This window comes from Acanthopagrus latus, chromosome 20 (assembly GCF_904848185.1).
Source record: "Acanthopagrus latus isolate v.2019 chromosome 20, fAcaLat1.1, whole genome shotgun sequence".
Classification (NCBI taxonomy): Eukaryota; Metazoa; Chordata; class Actinopteri; order Spariformes; family Sparidae; genus Acanthopagrus; species Acanthopagrus latus.
This window is the reverse complement of record NC_051058.1, coordinates 19,239,913-19,256,099: the sequence shown is the minus strand read 5'-3', so window position 1 is coordinate 19,256,099 and position 16,187 is coordinate 19,239,913. Positions and strand designations below refer to the sequence as shown.

Genomic DNA, 16,187 nt, shown 5'->3' with positions numbered 1-16,187 from the left:
TTGGGACAACACATTTATTTAGTTATTTCGATATAACAACGGTTGTTTTATCATGATAACGAATTAATTTATCTCGTTATCGCGATATAACAAAGATCATTTTCTCATCATAACAAATTAATTTATTTCATTATCTCGATATAACAAAGGTTGTTTTCTCATCATAACAAACTAATTTATTTTGTTATCTCGATAAAACAAAGATTGTTTTCTCGTCCTAACGAATTAATTTATGTCGTTATCTTGATATAACAAAGTTTGTTTTCTCGTGATAACAAATTAATTTTGTTATTTCGATATAACAAAGGTTGTTTTATCATGACAACGTATTAATTTATTTCATTATCTCGATATAACAAAGATCATTTTCTCATCGTAACAAATTTATTTCATTATCTCGATATATCTCGATTTCTTGTGATAACACATTTATTTAGTTATTTCGATATAACAACGGTTGTTTTATCATGATACCGAATTAATTTATCTCGTTATCTCGATATAACAAAGATCATTTTCTCATCATAACAAATTAATTTATTTCATTATCTCGATATAACAAAGGTTGTTTTCTCATCATAACAAACTAATTTATTTTGTTATCGCGATAAAACAAAGATTGTTTTCTCGTCCTAATGAATTAATTTGTCGTTATCTCGATATAACAAAGGTTGTTTTAGCATGACAACGTATTAATTTATTTCGTTATCTCGATATAACAAAGATCATTTTCTCATCGTAACAAATTTATTTCATTATCTCGATATATCTCGATTTCTTGGGACAACACATTTATTTAGTTATTTCGATATAACAGAGGTTGTTTTATCATGATAACGAACACATTTATTTCATTATCTCGATATAACAAAGATCATTTTCTCATCGTAACAAATTAATTTATTTCATTATCTCGATATAACAAAGGTTGTTTTCTTGTGATAACAAATTAATTATAACAATAATATTACACACAACTGTGTAGGGACAACAGGCCTGGCTACATACGTTTATTTACTCTCTTTATTTAACAAAGTCCATTTACAACCTTTATGTCTTCATACTGGTGCAAAGGAAGAGGTCCATACAAAAGAAGGCAAATGATGCACAGAGTTTCAATACAGTTAACAGAGATAAAAGAAGAAATAGGACAAAAAAAAACAAAGAACAAATAAAAAAACAACAAAACTAGGGCTTACTTTGTAAAACATATTCTTCTTTAATGCATCCACGTTTCACTGCATCCACTGCACTCCACTCTGCATTTTCCTTTGCAAAGTTATGATCATTTAATAAATCAGATATTTAAAACAAGTAGTTGTGCTTCCCTGTTATGCAGGACAGCAACTGTGTAGTGAAAGACAATATTTGCCTCTGAAGATTTAACTGCCTCACTGTAAAAACACTTTCTTGGTATTGAAGTTTCAGTTCATCTGTTGGTGTGATGCTCCAATACTGCTTCAACACGGAAACATAATTAGTGCTCATGAAACATGCAGACCATACCTCTTCATTCCCATTACTTCATATCTAATATATGAAGTTGTTTTTGTCCTGACATGTCTGACAAGATGAATATCGGACAGGTAATCCTGTCAAGAAGAATGTTCACACGTTTAATCACCCCGCAGATACTCTGGACAACAACAATTCACATACAAACAATAAAACTATATTTACTGAGCTCTATTCAGCCTTGAGTGAACAGTTCCTCTTTCAAGCGATGGTAGCGTCCTCTCTTGGCCATGAGTTCCTGGTGCGTCCCCTCCTCCACGACTTCTCCTTTCTCCATGAAGATAATGTGATCGGCCTTCTCCACCGTGCTCAGCTGATGAGCCACCAGCAGGACCGTCAGACCACAAGACAGAACCTCCCGAAGCACCTGAGACACAGAAGAATGAAATATCGAGTTAGACGAATTGATTAATGAATTAATGCTGCAGCAAAGTGTTTGTACTACAAGTAAAATCAACAACAACAACAACTCGAGTTGGTACGTTCCGTTTCCAGTTGATGTTATTTGAAAATTTGTTTTGGGACTTGTAGAAGTCTTTCGCCACTTCTAAATTTGTCTTGCCGTTTGTAAAAGTGTTTTGCATCTTGTCAGTTTGTTTTCTGAAATGTAAATTTGTTTCATTACTTGTAAATGTGTTATGGTAATGTCATTTTGTTTTATGATATTCAAAAAATGGTTTCCAAAATGTAAATTTGTCTCCAACTTTAAAAGTGTTTCACATTTTGTAATTTTGGTTTGCACCCCCCGGCCACTGTACAATCTCCTTTTACACAGATGCCAATTCGGTGCCGTTTCTACATTCAGTACTGGCTCAGAGGCAAAGAACCTTCTTCCAACTTCGTACCTTTTATACAGACAAAAAAAGGCGGAATAAAGGGACAATATTAACTTACAATATGCTGCATTTCAATATCCAGTTTGCTGGTAGCCTCATCCAGTATGAAGACCTGCGGATCTCGAATCAGAGCCCTGATGATGGCGATGCACTGCTTCTGTCCCTCTGAAAGTCGGCCACCACATTCACCTATATCTGCACAGATAAACAAATATAGAATATTCAAGTGTCAGCAACTCTGTCAATCATGACTGAAATACTCCATCACCAGAGCAGTTTGGGCTTTACATCCTTCCCATCCTTTCACAACTTCCTAAACCATGGTCTGGTAAAAATTAGTATCTATCCATCATACATACAGTTTCTATTCCACGGATCAGCTCTATGTGCAGGTGTAAGCTACACAAATTAATCTGTAAAACTTGACTTATTGTCTGCATTTCGGTTGTACATTTAATAAAGTGTATTTTTTGTGTCTGTAACAGCAGCTGTTTTTTTTCACTATGTCTGATTTATGTGGGTCCAACAATGTTAATGTAAGGCAGCCTTCGTTTATATTAAAAAAAATGAAATCAACAAGAACTAATAACTATTTTTGTATACTATCTGTACCTGTGTCGTATTCTTCCTCCAGTTCAGAGATGAACTGATCAGCGTTGACCTTCTTTGCAGCTTCTTGCACCTTCTCGATGGGGCAGTCCTCCAAGCCGTACTCAATGTTGTATCTCAGTGAACCAGAAAACAGCACAGGATTCTGGGACACCAAGGCCACCTGAACAAATTAAGCACTTTATGACATCCGATATAGAAAATATACTTAATTTTTGTATGTATAAGCAAAACAGAAGAAAGTTTTATTTCTAGAATGATCTCATTTGCTGCAGTGATTTAATTGTACCTTTTGATGGAGGTACTTGTGTTTGTAATGGTGCAGCGGTTCTCCATCCAGCAGGATCTGTCCCTCCTGAGGTTCATACAGCCTCTTCAGGAGGCTGATGCAGGAAGACTTCCCGCTGCCGGAGGGGCCGACCAGTGCTGTCATCTTCCCCGGCTGAAGCTCCATAGAAACAGACTGTACAGAACATGTTAATGACGCGATGATGCAACTGTGGCTCGTCCGACTCTGGATCAATGTTTAACACGATTTGCTGTGAGAACACCATGTCAAACTTGTGCTGTCAGCCTGTTACCTTCAGAGCTGGTTTATCTGATGGAGCTGACGGGTAGGTGAAGGTGACATTCTGGAAAACGATTCTTCCCTCTAGCTTCTCAGGAGCTAACTCTCCCGCCTTCTCGCACTTTGGTGTCCTGTCAAGATAACTGAACACTTTGGAGATGACTCCAACTGTGGACATCGTCTCTCCATAGCAATACAAAATCTCCTGTGAAAGAAATAAATAACCTGCATTGTATATTTTACAACTCAAATACACAGAAAAAAAGATTCAGCAGTGAAACATATGTGTAAGTAAGCTCACCCTTAAGTTGTTTGACATCGGCTTCTGGTACAAGAAAAAGGAAACAAGACTACCGATGCTGAGGTGACCTGAGGAGATGAGACTGCGAGCCTGTACCAGCATGAGCAACCTTATCCCCAGACTCACCAGCTATATGGACAGAGTACAGAGACAGGAATCACTCACATCGCAATTAAAAAAATATACCTAACAACAGAAATCACGCAGCTTCCTAAAAACATGAACAAAAACTTAAAGATTTTCATTGTAGCGGGACATATGTGCCATTTTGACCGAATGAGCATTTTCATGATTTTCCAACATTTTATTTATTTTCTTTTTTCCCCATTTGACATCTATAATAGTTAAATAGGTCTCCATACAAGTGACCATCCAACAAGTTTCAGCTCAACATGTTCTCTTGCTTCCAAGACAGACGGTTGGATGTACACTACTGCCATCTTACCCTCCGTAAAAAGCCAAAGACTATGCTGTATACTCCCGATCGTGTCTTGATGGCACACATCTGGTCCAGAGCCTCATTATACCTCCTCAGTTCATCTTTCTCTGCCCTGAAGCTGCGGACTGTGCAAATATTTCTGACTGTCTGAGTAGCCAGATCTTTGTTCTGAGCATGGCAGTCCTGGATCTGGTCTTTCAGCTCCTGTTCGACAAAGAATACAGACAGATTCACAGCAAGAAGGCATCTGTGATCAGACCGACTCACTAATTAGATAATAGATTCAAGTCGTCTTGACCTGAGCTGTACCTCATTCACCCAAGTTTCATATCTCCCATTATGTCACTGTCTCCAATTTCAAATCCAGTAGAGTTGAAATAATAATACGTATTCTATTCCACAGGTCGCATTCTCCACTGCTATGAGAAGTCACATTAGTTTTCACTGTGTGGAGAAACACAATCCTTCTAACCACAGAGTGACTGTTTGTACCTTCAGTTTAATTATTTTCAGCTGAAGTTAATGAATGCTCTATTGTTTGTCATTTTGACTGGATTCAGTTATCTTCACTCATCTTGTAACTAAATCCACCCTGTCTGCTGCCCTTTCCTTCTGACTGTAATCTTTTCCCTTGTTTTTTTTTTTTTTTTTTTTTAAATCTTGTTTGGTGTGCAGTGGAAAGTAAAAGATCCCCTCCAGACATGGTATAAAACATACACAAATACTCTGCTTTGCTACATTTTACTCCTCAATTCCTGAAATGACCTCTCTCTCCCTCACCGAATATTAAAAATTGTGCGACAATACAAATACGGTTCATTTTCTTCTTATTTTTCAAAATGTTCCCCCTTCAGTACAGAAAAGTGAAAACAGCGGTGTCAAACTATCATTCTGCACAGTGAAGCTCAAACATCCCAGTGATGAAACAATAACAAAATGTTTTTTTAGTAAACGGGAACTGTCAAAAACATAGCTGTTTACTCTGGTTTGTCAGCAAGTTAGATATGTAACTTCTTTTTAATCTGTAACTATTTGTTCACTTTTTTTTTAACAGTCTCTTAATTGCAATGCACTGAATCACTGGTGTCTCTGAAAATATCTGTAACTTTACGCATTGGAGCTCCCCTCACTGGTCAGTGTGGAGACCTGCTGTCAGCTCAGCTATGATTTATTGTATATTGGCTACTTCCATTTGTACTTTAAAAGCTGAATCCTGAACTGAACAACTGTTGGCTATTCAGTCCACAGCTAAGCTCAACACGCCTACCTTGGACAGTGTGATGTATTTGTTCTGCAAGATGGCCAGGAGTGGCATCTCTATGCAGGTGAGCACTGTGAGCTCCCAGGACAGGTTTAACATCACTGAGAGCATCAGGCAGGTCTTGACTGTGCTGCGAACCAGCGCGTTGGCGTTCAGTGCTACTGTGCGGCCCATCCTGTCCACATCGGAGTGCAGGCGGGACGAGAGACTTCCTGAGCGGTGGAAAAAAGAAAAGATGAAATTGAATCATGTTAACCGACAGCTCTGGAGATGAAGTGAAAATATATGTAAAATCTCAGCATCCCTGAACTATGTTGTGTGTTTTCTGTGTTCTTCTCACCAGCATTGTTCTCCTCGAAGAAATGCACTTCCTGCTGCAGGAGGGAGTGAAACAGCAGATGTTTCAGTCTCTTGTTCAGTCTGGCCAGGGTGCACATAAATATGCCTCCTCTCATGCCAGAGAACAGAGCGCTGTTAAGATGGAGACATTAAAAATTGACTGCTTATTTTTCTAGTCAGATAGGAGAATAGAGGAAATCACAAAAGGACAAGAATATATGCAAAGAGTTTAATTTGATTACCTTCCAAGAGAGAGAAGCACCAGCTGTCCAATTGCATAACAGAAGCCAGTTTGAAGCACCTGACCTCTCAGCATGTCAATCACCTTCCCCTGATACAACGGGATAAATGTATCACCTGTTTGGAAATGAATGACACGGATTAGCAAAACGGGAAATTATACAGTGATGTTGACAGGTCTTTGATTCCTTTTGTCAGGTACAGCCCCACCACGTCAACCTGATGCACGTGCCGATGAAATTCAAATAAACTAAATACTGGTTTATTTCTATAGTTTCAAAACAGTGCATCTCCTGGACAGTAAAGTATCATCTAAAGAATACAGAATCGATCAGAGTGTGTAAAGTGTAGAACGTCAGTATTTTACACTTACAGATGACACCTAAGATGAGGAAACTGAAAGCTGCGATGAGGTAAAAGGTGTCTGGCTTGAAGTATTTCACCATCCTCGCCAGCAACCGCCTGGCATCCAGTTGAACGGTGCCTTTTTTCATCTTTGCATTCCCACAGAGGCCCTTTTCCCAAACCATACAGGCCACTACTGACGACAGCGGGCCAAGGAGCAGCATGTTGAGGTCAGGGGATGGTCCCCGGTAAGGCTCTGAGGGAGGCTCCATGAAGATCCGTCCACTTTCAAACACGGGAGAAAGGAGGCCGAGGAGAGCGACCAGCCTGCAGAGCACAGCCTGGGGCTTCCCATCAGTCAGTGCTGAGGTGAAAACATGGAGGGCGGCCCACTTCGCTGCCCCAAAGGCCCACACACCTGCCAGTCCACCACAGCCGGAGCACCGCTGCAGCCACAGTCCGGCCCACAGTGCCAAACTGAGCACGGCATCGAAGAGGAGAATAAGAAATCCACAAACTGCCACTTCCTTCATTTTCCTCTGGTGGACAGTCAGACTGCAGGAGGATCAAAAATTCCACATTAGTAAAAGTACAAATATGACAGTGTACAAACACTCAAGTTGCAAGTACAACAAGTACTCATTATGCAGAATGGCCTCTTGCAAAATAATATGTATAATATTAGTAGTGTTTAGTTGTATTACACCAAAATCAGCCATACATTTATGTCCAAGCTTTGTTAATACTGGTGCTGGTCTATGCTGTTTTGTTTCCCAGCAGGGGATTGATTTATGTTTTGTATTACCAAACTGAAAATGGAAAGTAACATAACATAAGACAACATAACACTAATACTTGTAGCATTATAAGCTAATACGGCCGCTTTAATGAACTTCATAACGTTAGCTTTACTCAAAAGACGATTTTGTCAATAGCTTTTTGAAAGCAATGTCACTGCAGCAAGCTAGTGTCGGCTAATAACTTCAATAACACTTCACAGCAACATGTTTTTAGGTCGCTCCTGTTCTCGCTGCTTGTTTAACATTAAGCCAGTGGCACAGTGATATGTCTGTGAAGCTCATGTTATCGTGTATAATGTGGATGACTTACCGTGTGTTCCCTCCAACATTCAGCAGGTTAGCTTGATGCTGCTTCTGGTTAACTTTTACTTTCACTTTCAGTAAGTGCTGACGAGGTGGACCGACTCACTATGACACAGGATTACTCGAAAAGTACACCGTAAAAGTACTTCTTATTATGCATGCAAGCAGTCTATGAAGTACTAAGTAAACAGATTACTGTAAAAGTATCGTATGTTTCATGTATCTGATGTGAGACTGCCCCACTGTCACTACCAGCAGCTCTTCAGAGCGGTTTCATTACAATTACCGTAAATGTTAATGCATTTGCGCACTGGGAAAAATGGTGCGGCTGATTTGACCAAGCAAACGCGAACCACGGCTGGCTTGACCGCAGTCTTTGACTGAACAGTTGCGCTGACGAAATCTAATGCTTCCAGCAACACGTAACTTTGAGACTGAGGTTGTAACGGGCACGCAGTTGCTTTTATTTTCTCCGCTCATCCGGTCATTACGGAACTGACGATGCATTCAGGTGCGCTCTCAGACAATGGGAGATGGGAGTTGTCCAACCTTGGGGGTACCGTGTCCAACAGGCGCCACCTACTGGACATTTGGGTCGATGCACTTTCCTGTGTTAGTGCAATTTGGGCCGCTCTCGTGCTCTCATGTCAGAACCATGTGACCGTCCCAACGCGAACATAATGTGATAAAATACTAGAAACATTTTCTTATTTATGACTGGTCTGAATATTACGCCACTGACCTCCTCATGCAATTCCCAGGGATCGTGATTGACAAAAAAAAAAAAAAAAAAAGGAAAAAAAGGGGGATTATGATTGACTTAGAATCACAATCAGAATTCCTTTACTGGTCCTGCAAACGGGGATATTTGTGTGTCACAGCAGCCTAAGGACAGTTCAATTTAACAATAACTCTCTATGACATCACCCACATGAAGTCATCATTCACAGTTAATTTAGTTAATTTTATGGTAAAAGCGCAGAGCAGAAATCAATAACACTTGAGCTGAGGCGTCCAGATTACCTGAATTCACCCAATACCTTTATAGACCCCGACTGGGACTCGAACTAGGGGCGCATGCTCAGTCGCTGTTTACAGGACGCCTTTTCTACAAACTGAGCTACACAGCGTCAAGAACCCGGAAGTCCCTCTGGTTGAAGATGCGTCAAATAAGTCCCACCCACAGATTTTCTGACGAATGCAGGTGGTGCGCGCCAAAAGGGGCGGTCTCGCTCTGTTTCCCGCGTAAAGTTAGCGCATTTCCCTCTAAAACAATAGAGGTCTGTATTAATGGCTAATGGATCTTCACTCAGATCAGAGCAGCTCTTCTGTGAGGACACGAATAAGGTTGGTAAACGCTTCTGTATGAATCTGCTTTTTGTGTACAGTTACCTGCTTAGTAAAGGTACATTCATGTCTGTGTTGAGGTGTACAGATCATTTATTACTTACAGATCTCAGGTAATGTTCCTCCATATATCAGCAAGTTTCACATAGTAAACTACCTTTTGTCAAAGCCTAGAAAGTTCTACATATATGCGGATTAAAAGGGAGCCAGCCTCCCTCTCCTGTCGGAGAGATTTGTTTTCGCCTCAAATGTTTCTGAAATAACGCTGAACAGAAGCTGAAGACCTGTTAAATGTTGAGGTAAATTCGTCTTCAACATAATCATCTAACTACATCCATTTAAATGCCTGATGGGCGTTATGTTTTGCTCGCTGCACCAAACCTCCATTGTGATTTTGGCCGTTTTTTCTCTGCCCTGTTTATAACATGAATAATGTACAGTTAATTAAACTTTGGTCACTATCTCAAAACACGTAGATAGTTTCGGTAAAATCGGCGTTAAACTTTTTGAAATGCATGCATTCATTACTACGCTATGAAATCTGGTTAGCTAACTTGCTGGTCAGTTTAACCGAGTGGTTCTGTTATGCTATGTTAGCTAGCTGATTTTAAAGTTGTTGGAGATGCACTGCACGGTTTGGAAACACGTTAGCAGCGGCTCAGCTGTATTTATTAACCGGTGCTGATACTATAACGAGCTTCTGAAGACATCTGAGTCATTTAATCGTCGTGTTTTTACAGACCGGTTTGCATGTTAGCTAACGTGTATGTTTGTTGGAGAGTGTTAGCATGACGCCATTGTCGTACTGTGCATTGTAAACACCAGCATCGTTATAGCCGAATATCTGAGTACAGTACAGTTAGCTAACAGGCTCCATGTGTTGTGTTTAATGGTGTCTGTTTATTAGTATGTTAGCATATGCTCTATAAGGTCATTAAGCAGCTAAAGTAGTTTAACACACAATATGCAGCCTCATTGTAGCCTGCACAGAATGTGTTCAGTGTGTTTGTCTCAGTTCTGGTTTAATGTGTTAATTGAATCACTGCACTGTCTCCCTATGTTTCAAAAGATAGACTTTAAAATTATATTACTTGTGTATGAAGCACGAAATGTTCTTACTTGGACTTAATACATGTGGTTTATGTAAAAAATCCCCTTTTCTATGTCTGTACTCTGATTACATCTTCTTTTTTCCTGTTACAATCAGTATGTGTGTATATATATATATATATATATATATATATATATATATATATACACACACACACGTAGTCATCATGTTATACTAAAGTTCTTCCTCCTCTCTCCAGGTGAACAGTGGGACTTGTCTTCAACTTCAGGTGGAGCAGCTCTGACCTGTATGTTGATCAGCACCGGAGAGGAGAGACACCTGGTCCAACAAGGTCAGTGCAGTGTAGGTGCAAAAGTTAAAGGCAGAAAGTGTGAGATTTGTCAGTTGCTGTTCATTAATACTCTAGGATCAGTAAATGATTCTAGAGGGTAGTCGAGTCTCATTCACAGGTCGTTGAATACCGACAGTTTGTTTAATCATATTTTATTTAACCTGTATATCTACACTGTTCAGCCACAGCATTAAAACAATTGACAAGTGAAGTGAGCATTGATCATCGTGTTACAATCAAATGTTCTGCTGGGAAACTTTGACTTCTGTCATTTCTGTGGATCCTCTTTGACAGACACCACCCACCTAAACACCGTTCAGACCAATTACACCCCCTCATGGCAAAGATCCCAAGGTGTCAATCTGGCCTCCTCATTGTCCAGATCTCAATCCACTTGAGCATCTGTTGGATGCGCCAGAACCAACTCCCATCCATGTTGGGGCCCCCATGGATTGTTCTTGGCTCTGACTGTATCCAGTGGAAGCTCAGCTGGATTGAGATCTGGGGAATCTGGAGGTCTGGTTGACACCTTGAGCTCTTTCCCACATTCCTCAGGTCATTCCTGAGCAGGGAGGGCACTGCCACCAAGGAGTGCTGCTGCCATGAGGGGGTGTACTTGGTCTGCATCTGTGTTTGGGTGACTGGTGTCTGTCAAAGAGGCATCCACATGAATGCTAGGAGTCATGGCTTCACAACCGAACATGGCGTTGGAACATTATGATCCATGTTATTCATTTCACCTGTCACTGGTTCTAATGATGTGTCTCTCAGTGTGTACACATGTTAAATACTTTATGAATTAGATCAAATAAATGCGTTTAGGCACTGTAACCAGACTTATTTATATTTCCCCTCAGTAAAACAAAACCTGTTTAAATGACTTCCTCTTCCTTTGAACCCTGTGGGTTTTGAGCTAAGACTTATACATTTTAAATGGACAGCTTCATTTATGATTGATTCAACTTTAACATAAGCCTCGGCCTATTCGACCAGCAGGCCACTAATAAGGATCATATTAAGTTTCTGACATGAAGCTGTGTGGTAGTGAAGTTTTTGGTTTAGAAGCGGTTCTTGTGGTCTCATTCATGGTAGAGGTGCAGCAAACTGAGCTTCAAACACCAGCAGAATGACCGGAGACATGTTAATTTCTGTCAGCCTGTGTAAGGTTTTCCTTGAGCAGTTGTTAGTTTGTTTATGTCCTTCTGAGTGTATAAACTATGATGAGCAGAGCCTGGTGTTAACATTGGCGTTCTTATTTTTGGTAGAAGTGCAAGGAAGTTAGAGCTACAACACCAGCAGAATGACCGGAAACATGTTAATTTCTGTCAGCCTGTGTAAGGTTTTGCTTGAGCAGTTGTTAGTTTGTCTATGTCCTTCTGAGTGTATAAACTATGATGACTATGATGTATAAACTGGTGTTAACATTGGTGTTCTTATTTTTGGTAGAAGTGCAAGGAAGTTAGAGCTACAACACCAGCAGAACTGAACGGAGACGTGTTGTTTTGGAGGCCTCGTAGTATAGTATAGACAGTAATACAGTTGTTAGTGGTCTGCCAGGCAAACCTGGTGTTATTGTAATTTATAGTTTAACTTGACCGGACTTCAACTATCTTCAATGGCAAATGCCCGAGTGCAGTCCGTCGGAGCTGTAAGCAGTGGTTTCCATGAATGGCAGTAGTCAGGCCTTTGGTCAGCCGCTGGTATTGGTAATAGCGTATCTTACGAGCCCTTGTGCGATCCCGCCAACTTACAGGTCCCTCATGTTCAGACACCTATGGTATGGTAGAAGCGTGCACAAAGTGTGCGTGTTTAGCTTGGGCCTCGGCCTGGCTAGGGACATGCTCAGGGCCACGGTAGAAGCTAGCCTGACGCCACTATAGCGGCTTGGATCTCTGCCCTCAACTGTCCATGACGATTCCCCTCGCGAGTTCAGTGTGTATGGGCGCGATGCCTTTGCTTGAAGATAATGTTGAACTCTGTGATAAAACAAAATTAAAAATAAATAAATAAATAAATTGCAGGAATTCAAATTCTTTGCAACTGTGCGCCACAGCATCCTGCTTGACAACACCAAGCAGAGATCATTACAAAGCTGTTACAGGCCCCTCGGCCTCACTGCCCAGCAGGCCACTAATAACAATCCGATTGTGTTGTGGTGATGTTTTTTGTTTGGAAGCAGTTGTTGTAGTTATGTTCATGGTGGAATTGCAGCAAACTGATAGCTACAAACAGCTAGAGCGATTGTTAGCTTGTCTGCCTTCTTCTGAGTGTATTGAAGGTTTGTTTTCAGTTCAGGTTCGTCTCCACTCAAGCGCACAAATGTGCGATCAGAGAGTGCTCGATCAGCTTTATGAAGCCTTGGAAGTTGTTGTTTTGCTGGAGAAACATCGCGGTATAAAGCTTTTCAGGCTAACAGTGTTAGCTAAACAATGTTGACGCACTAAGCTACAACAACCAGTTAACCGCGTAGAGTTCTAGGCACAAAAGTTCAGTAGCAGCAATCCAGTTGTTAAGTGTTCTGCCAGGCAAACCTGGTTATCAAGCTTGTGTGAACTGACCAATCAGAGCAGACTTAGGCCCCGCCTCAAAACCCACAGGATTCAAGGAGTGTTTTTACAGCTACTGGATATAAAAAATATATATCTTGAAATAAAATGTATATGAAAATACAAGTCTTCTCACTTTTAACAACTCGACTCTCTGTGAGTCCTGTTAATAGCCCACAAAGTGCGTTATTTGACGACTTGAGAATGAGACTCAAAAATCAGCTGACTTTCTACAGAATTGCTTTATGAGTAAACTGACCCACCCAATTAATCAACTGAGTAATAACTGTCCTCCATATGCAGCACACTGGCTCTCAACTTTCTGCTTTTAATGCTGGATAACTTAATCTATAATAATACATCATGTTTGATCAGTATATTTAATATTGTTTCTATGAATCTGCAAAGTAACTAGTAACTAAAGCTGTTAGACAAAGTGCAGTGAAAGTATGAATAATATAGTTAAAAACTCAATTAATGCAAAATATGAAAAGTGTTTAACATGTATATCTACACTGTTCAGCCACAGCATTAAAACAGCTGACAAGTGAAGTGAGCATTGATCATCTTGTTACAATCAAATGTTCTGCTGGGAAACTTTGACTTCTGTCATTTCTGTGGATCCTCTTTGACAAACACAGCCACCCAAACACCGTTCAGACCAACTGCACCCCCTCATGGCAAAGAACCCACGGCTTCAATCTGGCCTCCTCATTGTCCAGATCCCACTTCAGTTGAGCATCCACGGGATGCGCCAGAACCAACTCCCATCCATGTTGGGGCCACCATGGATTGTTCTTGGCTCTGACTGCATCCAGTGGAAGCTCAGCTGGATTGAGATCTGGGGAATCTGGAGGTCAGGTTGACACCTTGAGCTCTTTCCCACGTTCCTCAGGTCATTCCTGAGCAGGGGGGGCACTGCCACCAAGGAGTGCTGCTGCCATGAGGGGGTGTACTTGGTCTGCATCTGTGTTTGGGTGACTGGTGTCTGTCAAAGAGACATCCACATGAATGCTAGGACTCATGGCTTCACAGCCGAACATGGCGTTGGAACATTATGATCCATGTTATTCATTTCACCTGCCACTGGTTCTAATGTTGTGACTCTCAGTGTATACACATGTTAAATATTTTATGAATTAGATCAAATAAATGCATTTAGGCACTTTATGGTTCCTCTCAGTAAAACAAAACCTGTAAATGTTCAGATTTACTTCCGAATTAAATTGAATTAAAACTTCATGTAAATAAATTATGAAAAGTGATTTCAGGTTAAATACAACTGAGTTAGAGATTCAAACCTCCACAAGGAGACTCAAAACTCATCAAAAATAGACCCAGGTCTCTTTGTGGAGGACAAACAACTACCACAAAAACAAAACCTCGACACACAAACAAAACCTCTAAAAACAAACACACAAAACCTCTAAATCAATCAAAAACGTCTTAAAACAAACAAACAAAACCCCTAAAACAAACAAAAACCCTTAAAATCAAACACACAGAACCTCTAAACACAAATACACAAAACCTCTAAAAACAACACAAAAACCTCTAAAATCAAACACACAGAACCTCTAAAAACAAACACACAAAAACCTCTAAAAACAACACAAAAACCTCTAAAAACATCACAAAACCCTCTAAAAACAAACATAAAACAACAAGAAAACGTCCACAAAGAGACATCAAACTACCACTGCTCTTCTTTCTCTTCCTGCAGGTGACGGACGAGTCGCCGCAGGACGTGAAGCAGGAAAACTGAGGATCCGTCTCCTGGTGAAACTCCTTCAGGTCCTGCAGTTTGTTGACTCTGGTTTCACCTGTTGACAGTGAGCACTGTTGTCTTTGCTGGTTATTTACATAATAAAACCTTTTTTTAAAATTTCACTCTATTGTGTTTTTTATAGATTTTTAAAGCACGTGTTGAGTCTTTTGATGGAGACCAACGTCTCCTCTCAGTGGCATTTTCAAAGCTTTAACTATATTTGATGTATACACTTTCTTTCTGTAATGGAGAGCAGGGCTTCCATTACCTTCATTATCTATTCCTATTCTGGGAATGACTGATTTAGAAACCATGTGTTGTTTAATGTCTGAGTAAGTTAACCTCTCTCCATCTCTTATCACATGAATGAAGCTAACAGCAGCTCAGTGAGAGGTTTATAATGTTTTACCAGCAGCTGATTTGAAATATACCTTAAGTGCTGTCTGTGATATCACCAAGCAGACGGATAAATGGTCATTTTGAGCAGCTACAGTAGTTTATATGATCATTATGTAGCCTCATTGTTGCCTGCACTTTAAAATCATATCACTGGTCTGTAAAGCACCAAATGTTCTCAGGACTGAACACATTTGGTTTACTTGTACGGGGATCGGGAGGGTAATTTAAAATGTTTGTTCTGATACAGTTACTTATTTAAAAGTAGTCAGTAATGTAAGTAATTTAAGTAAAACTGACTGCTCATCATATTCATATTCATTCTGCCTTTCAGATGCTGTTTTAACGTCTTAATGTTTTAGTTTTGATTACTTTCTATGTCTCTGAATGGATCGCTGAATGAGTGCAGAGTGATGTGAAACTCCTGAAGTGATGTCATGCACATGGTTACAGACTGCTATACCATTCTTTATTATGAAATGATAATACTGTAAGAAATCCCCTTTTGCTGGATGTGTCTGTAATCTGATTACATCTTCTTTTTTACTGCTATAATCAGAATATATATATTAAACACACACATATGCATGTAGTTATCATGTTATACTAAAGTTCTTCCTCCTCTCTCCAGGTGAACAGTGGGACTTGTCTTCAGCTTCAGGTGGAGCAGCTCTGACCTGTATGTTGATCAGCACCGGAGAGGAGAGACACCTGGTCCAACCAGGTCAGTGCAATAGAGGTGCAAAAGTTAAAGGCAGAAAGTGTGAGATTTGTCAGTTGCTGTTCATTAATACTCTTGGATCAGTAAATGATTCTAGAGGGTAGTCGAGTCTCATTCACAGGTCGTTGAATACCGACAGTTTGTTTAATCATATTTTATTTAACCTGTATATCTACACTGTTCAGTCACAGCATTAAAACAATTGACAAGTGAAGTGAGCATTGATCATCGTGTTACAATCAAATGTTCTGCTGGGAAACTTTGACTTCTGTCATTTCTGTGGATCCTCTTTGACAGACACCACCCACCTAAACACCGTTCAGACCAATTACACCCCCTCATGGCAAAGATCCCAAGGTGTCAATCTGGCCTCCTCATTGTCCAGATCTCAATCCACTTGAGCATCTGTTGGATGCGCCAGAACCAACTCCCATCCATGTTGGGGCCCCC

At 40.3% G+C, this 16,187-nt stretch overlaps 1 protein-coding gene and 1 long non-coding RNA gene across 2 annotated transcripts; one reads left to right on the top strand and one right to left on the bottom strand.

The window, feature by feature from the left end:
* Positions 1-1,005: 1,005 nt before the first annotated feature.
* Positions 1,006-7,833, bottom strand: tap2t (transporter associated with antigen processing, subunit type t, teleost specific). Its single transcript, XM_037082284.1, has 12 exons — positions 7,564-7,833; positions 6,482-7,008; positions 6,111-6,225; positions 5,870-6,000; positions 5,536-5,741; positions 4,275-4,472; positions 3,830-3,958; positions 3,542-3,733; positions 3,250-3,423; positions 2,964-3,123; positions 2,410-2,546; positions 1,006-1,882 (listed from the first exon to the last, which is right to left on the bottom strand). The coding sequence occupies exons 2-12, from the start codon at positions 6,984-6,986 to the stop codon at positions 1,691-1,693; spliced, it is 2,139 nt and encodes a 712-aa protein (XP_036938179.1). The 5' UTR covers positions 6,987-7,008; positions 7,564-7,833; the 3' UTR covers positions 1,006-1,690.
* Positions 7,834-8,423: 590 nt separating this feature from the next.
* Positions 8,424-15,231, top strand: LOC119009276. The gene is made up of 3 exons (XR_005071678.1): positions 8,424-8,903; positions 10,214-10,306; positions 14,576-15,231. It is a non-coding gene; the product is annotated as an uncharacterized LOC119009276 (long non-coding RNA).
* The last annotated feature ends 956 nt before the right edge of the window (positions 15,232-16,187 follow it).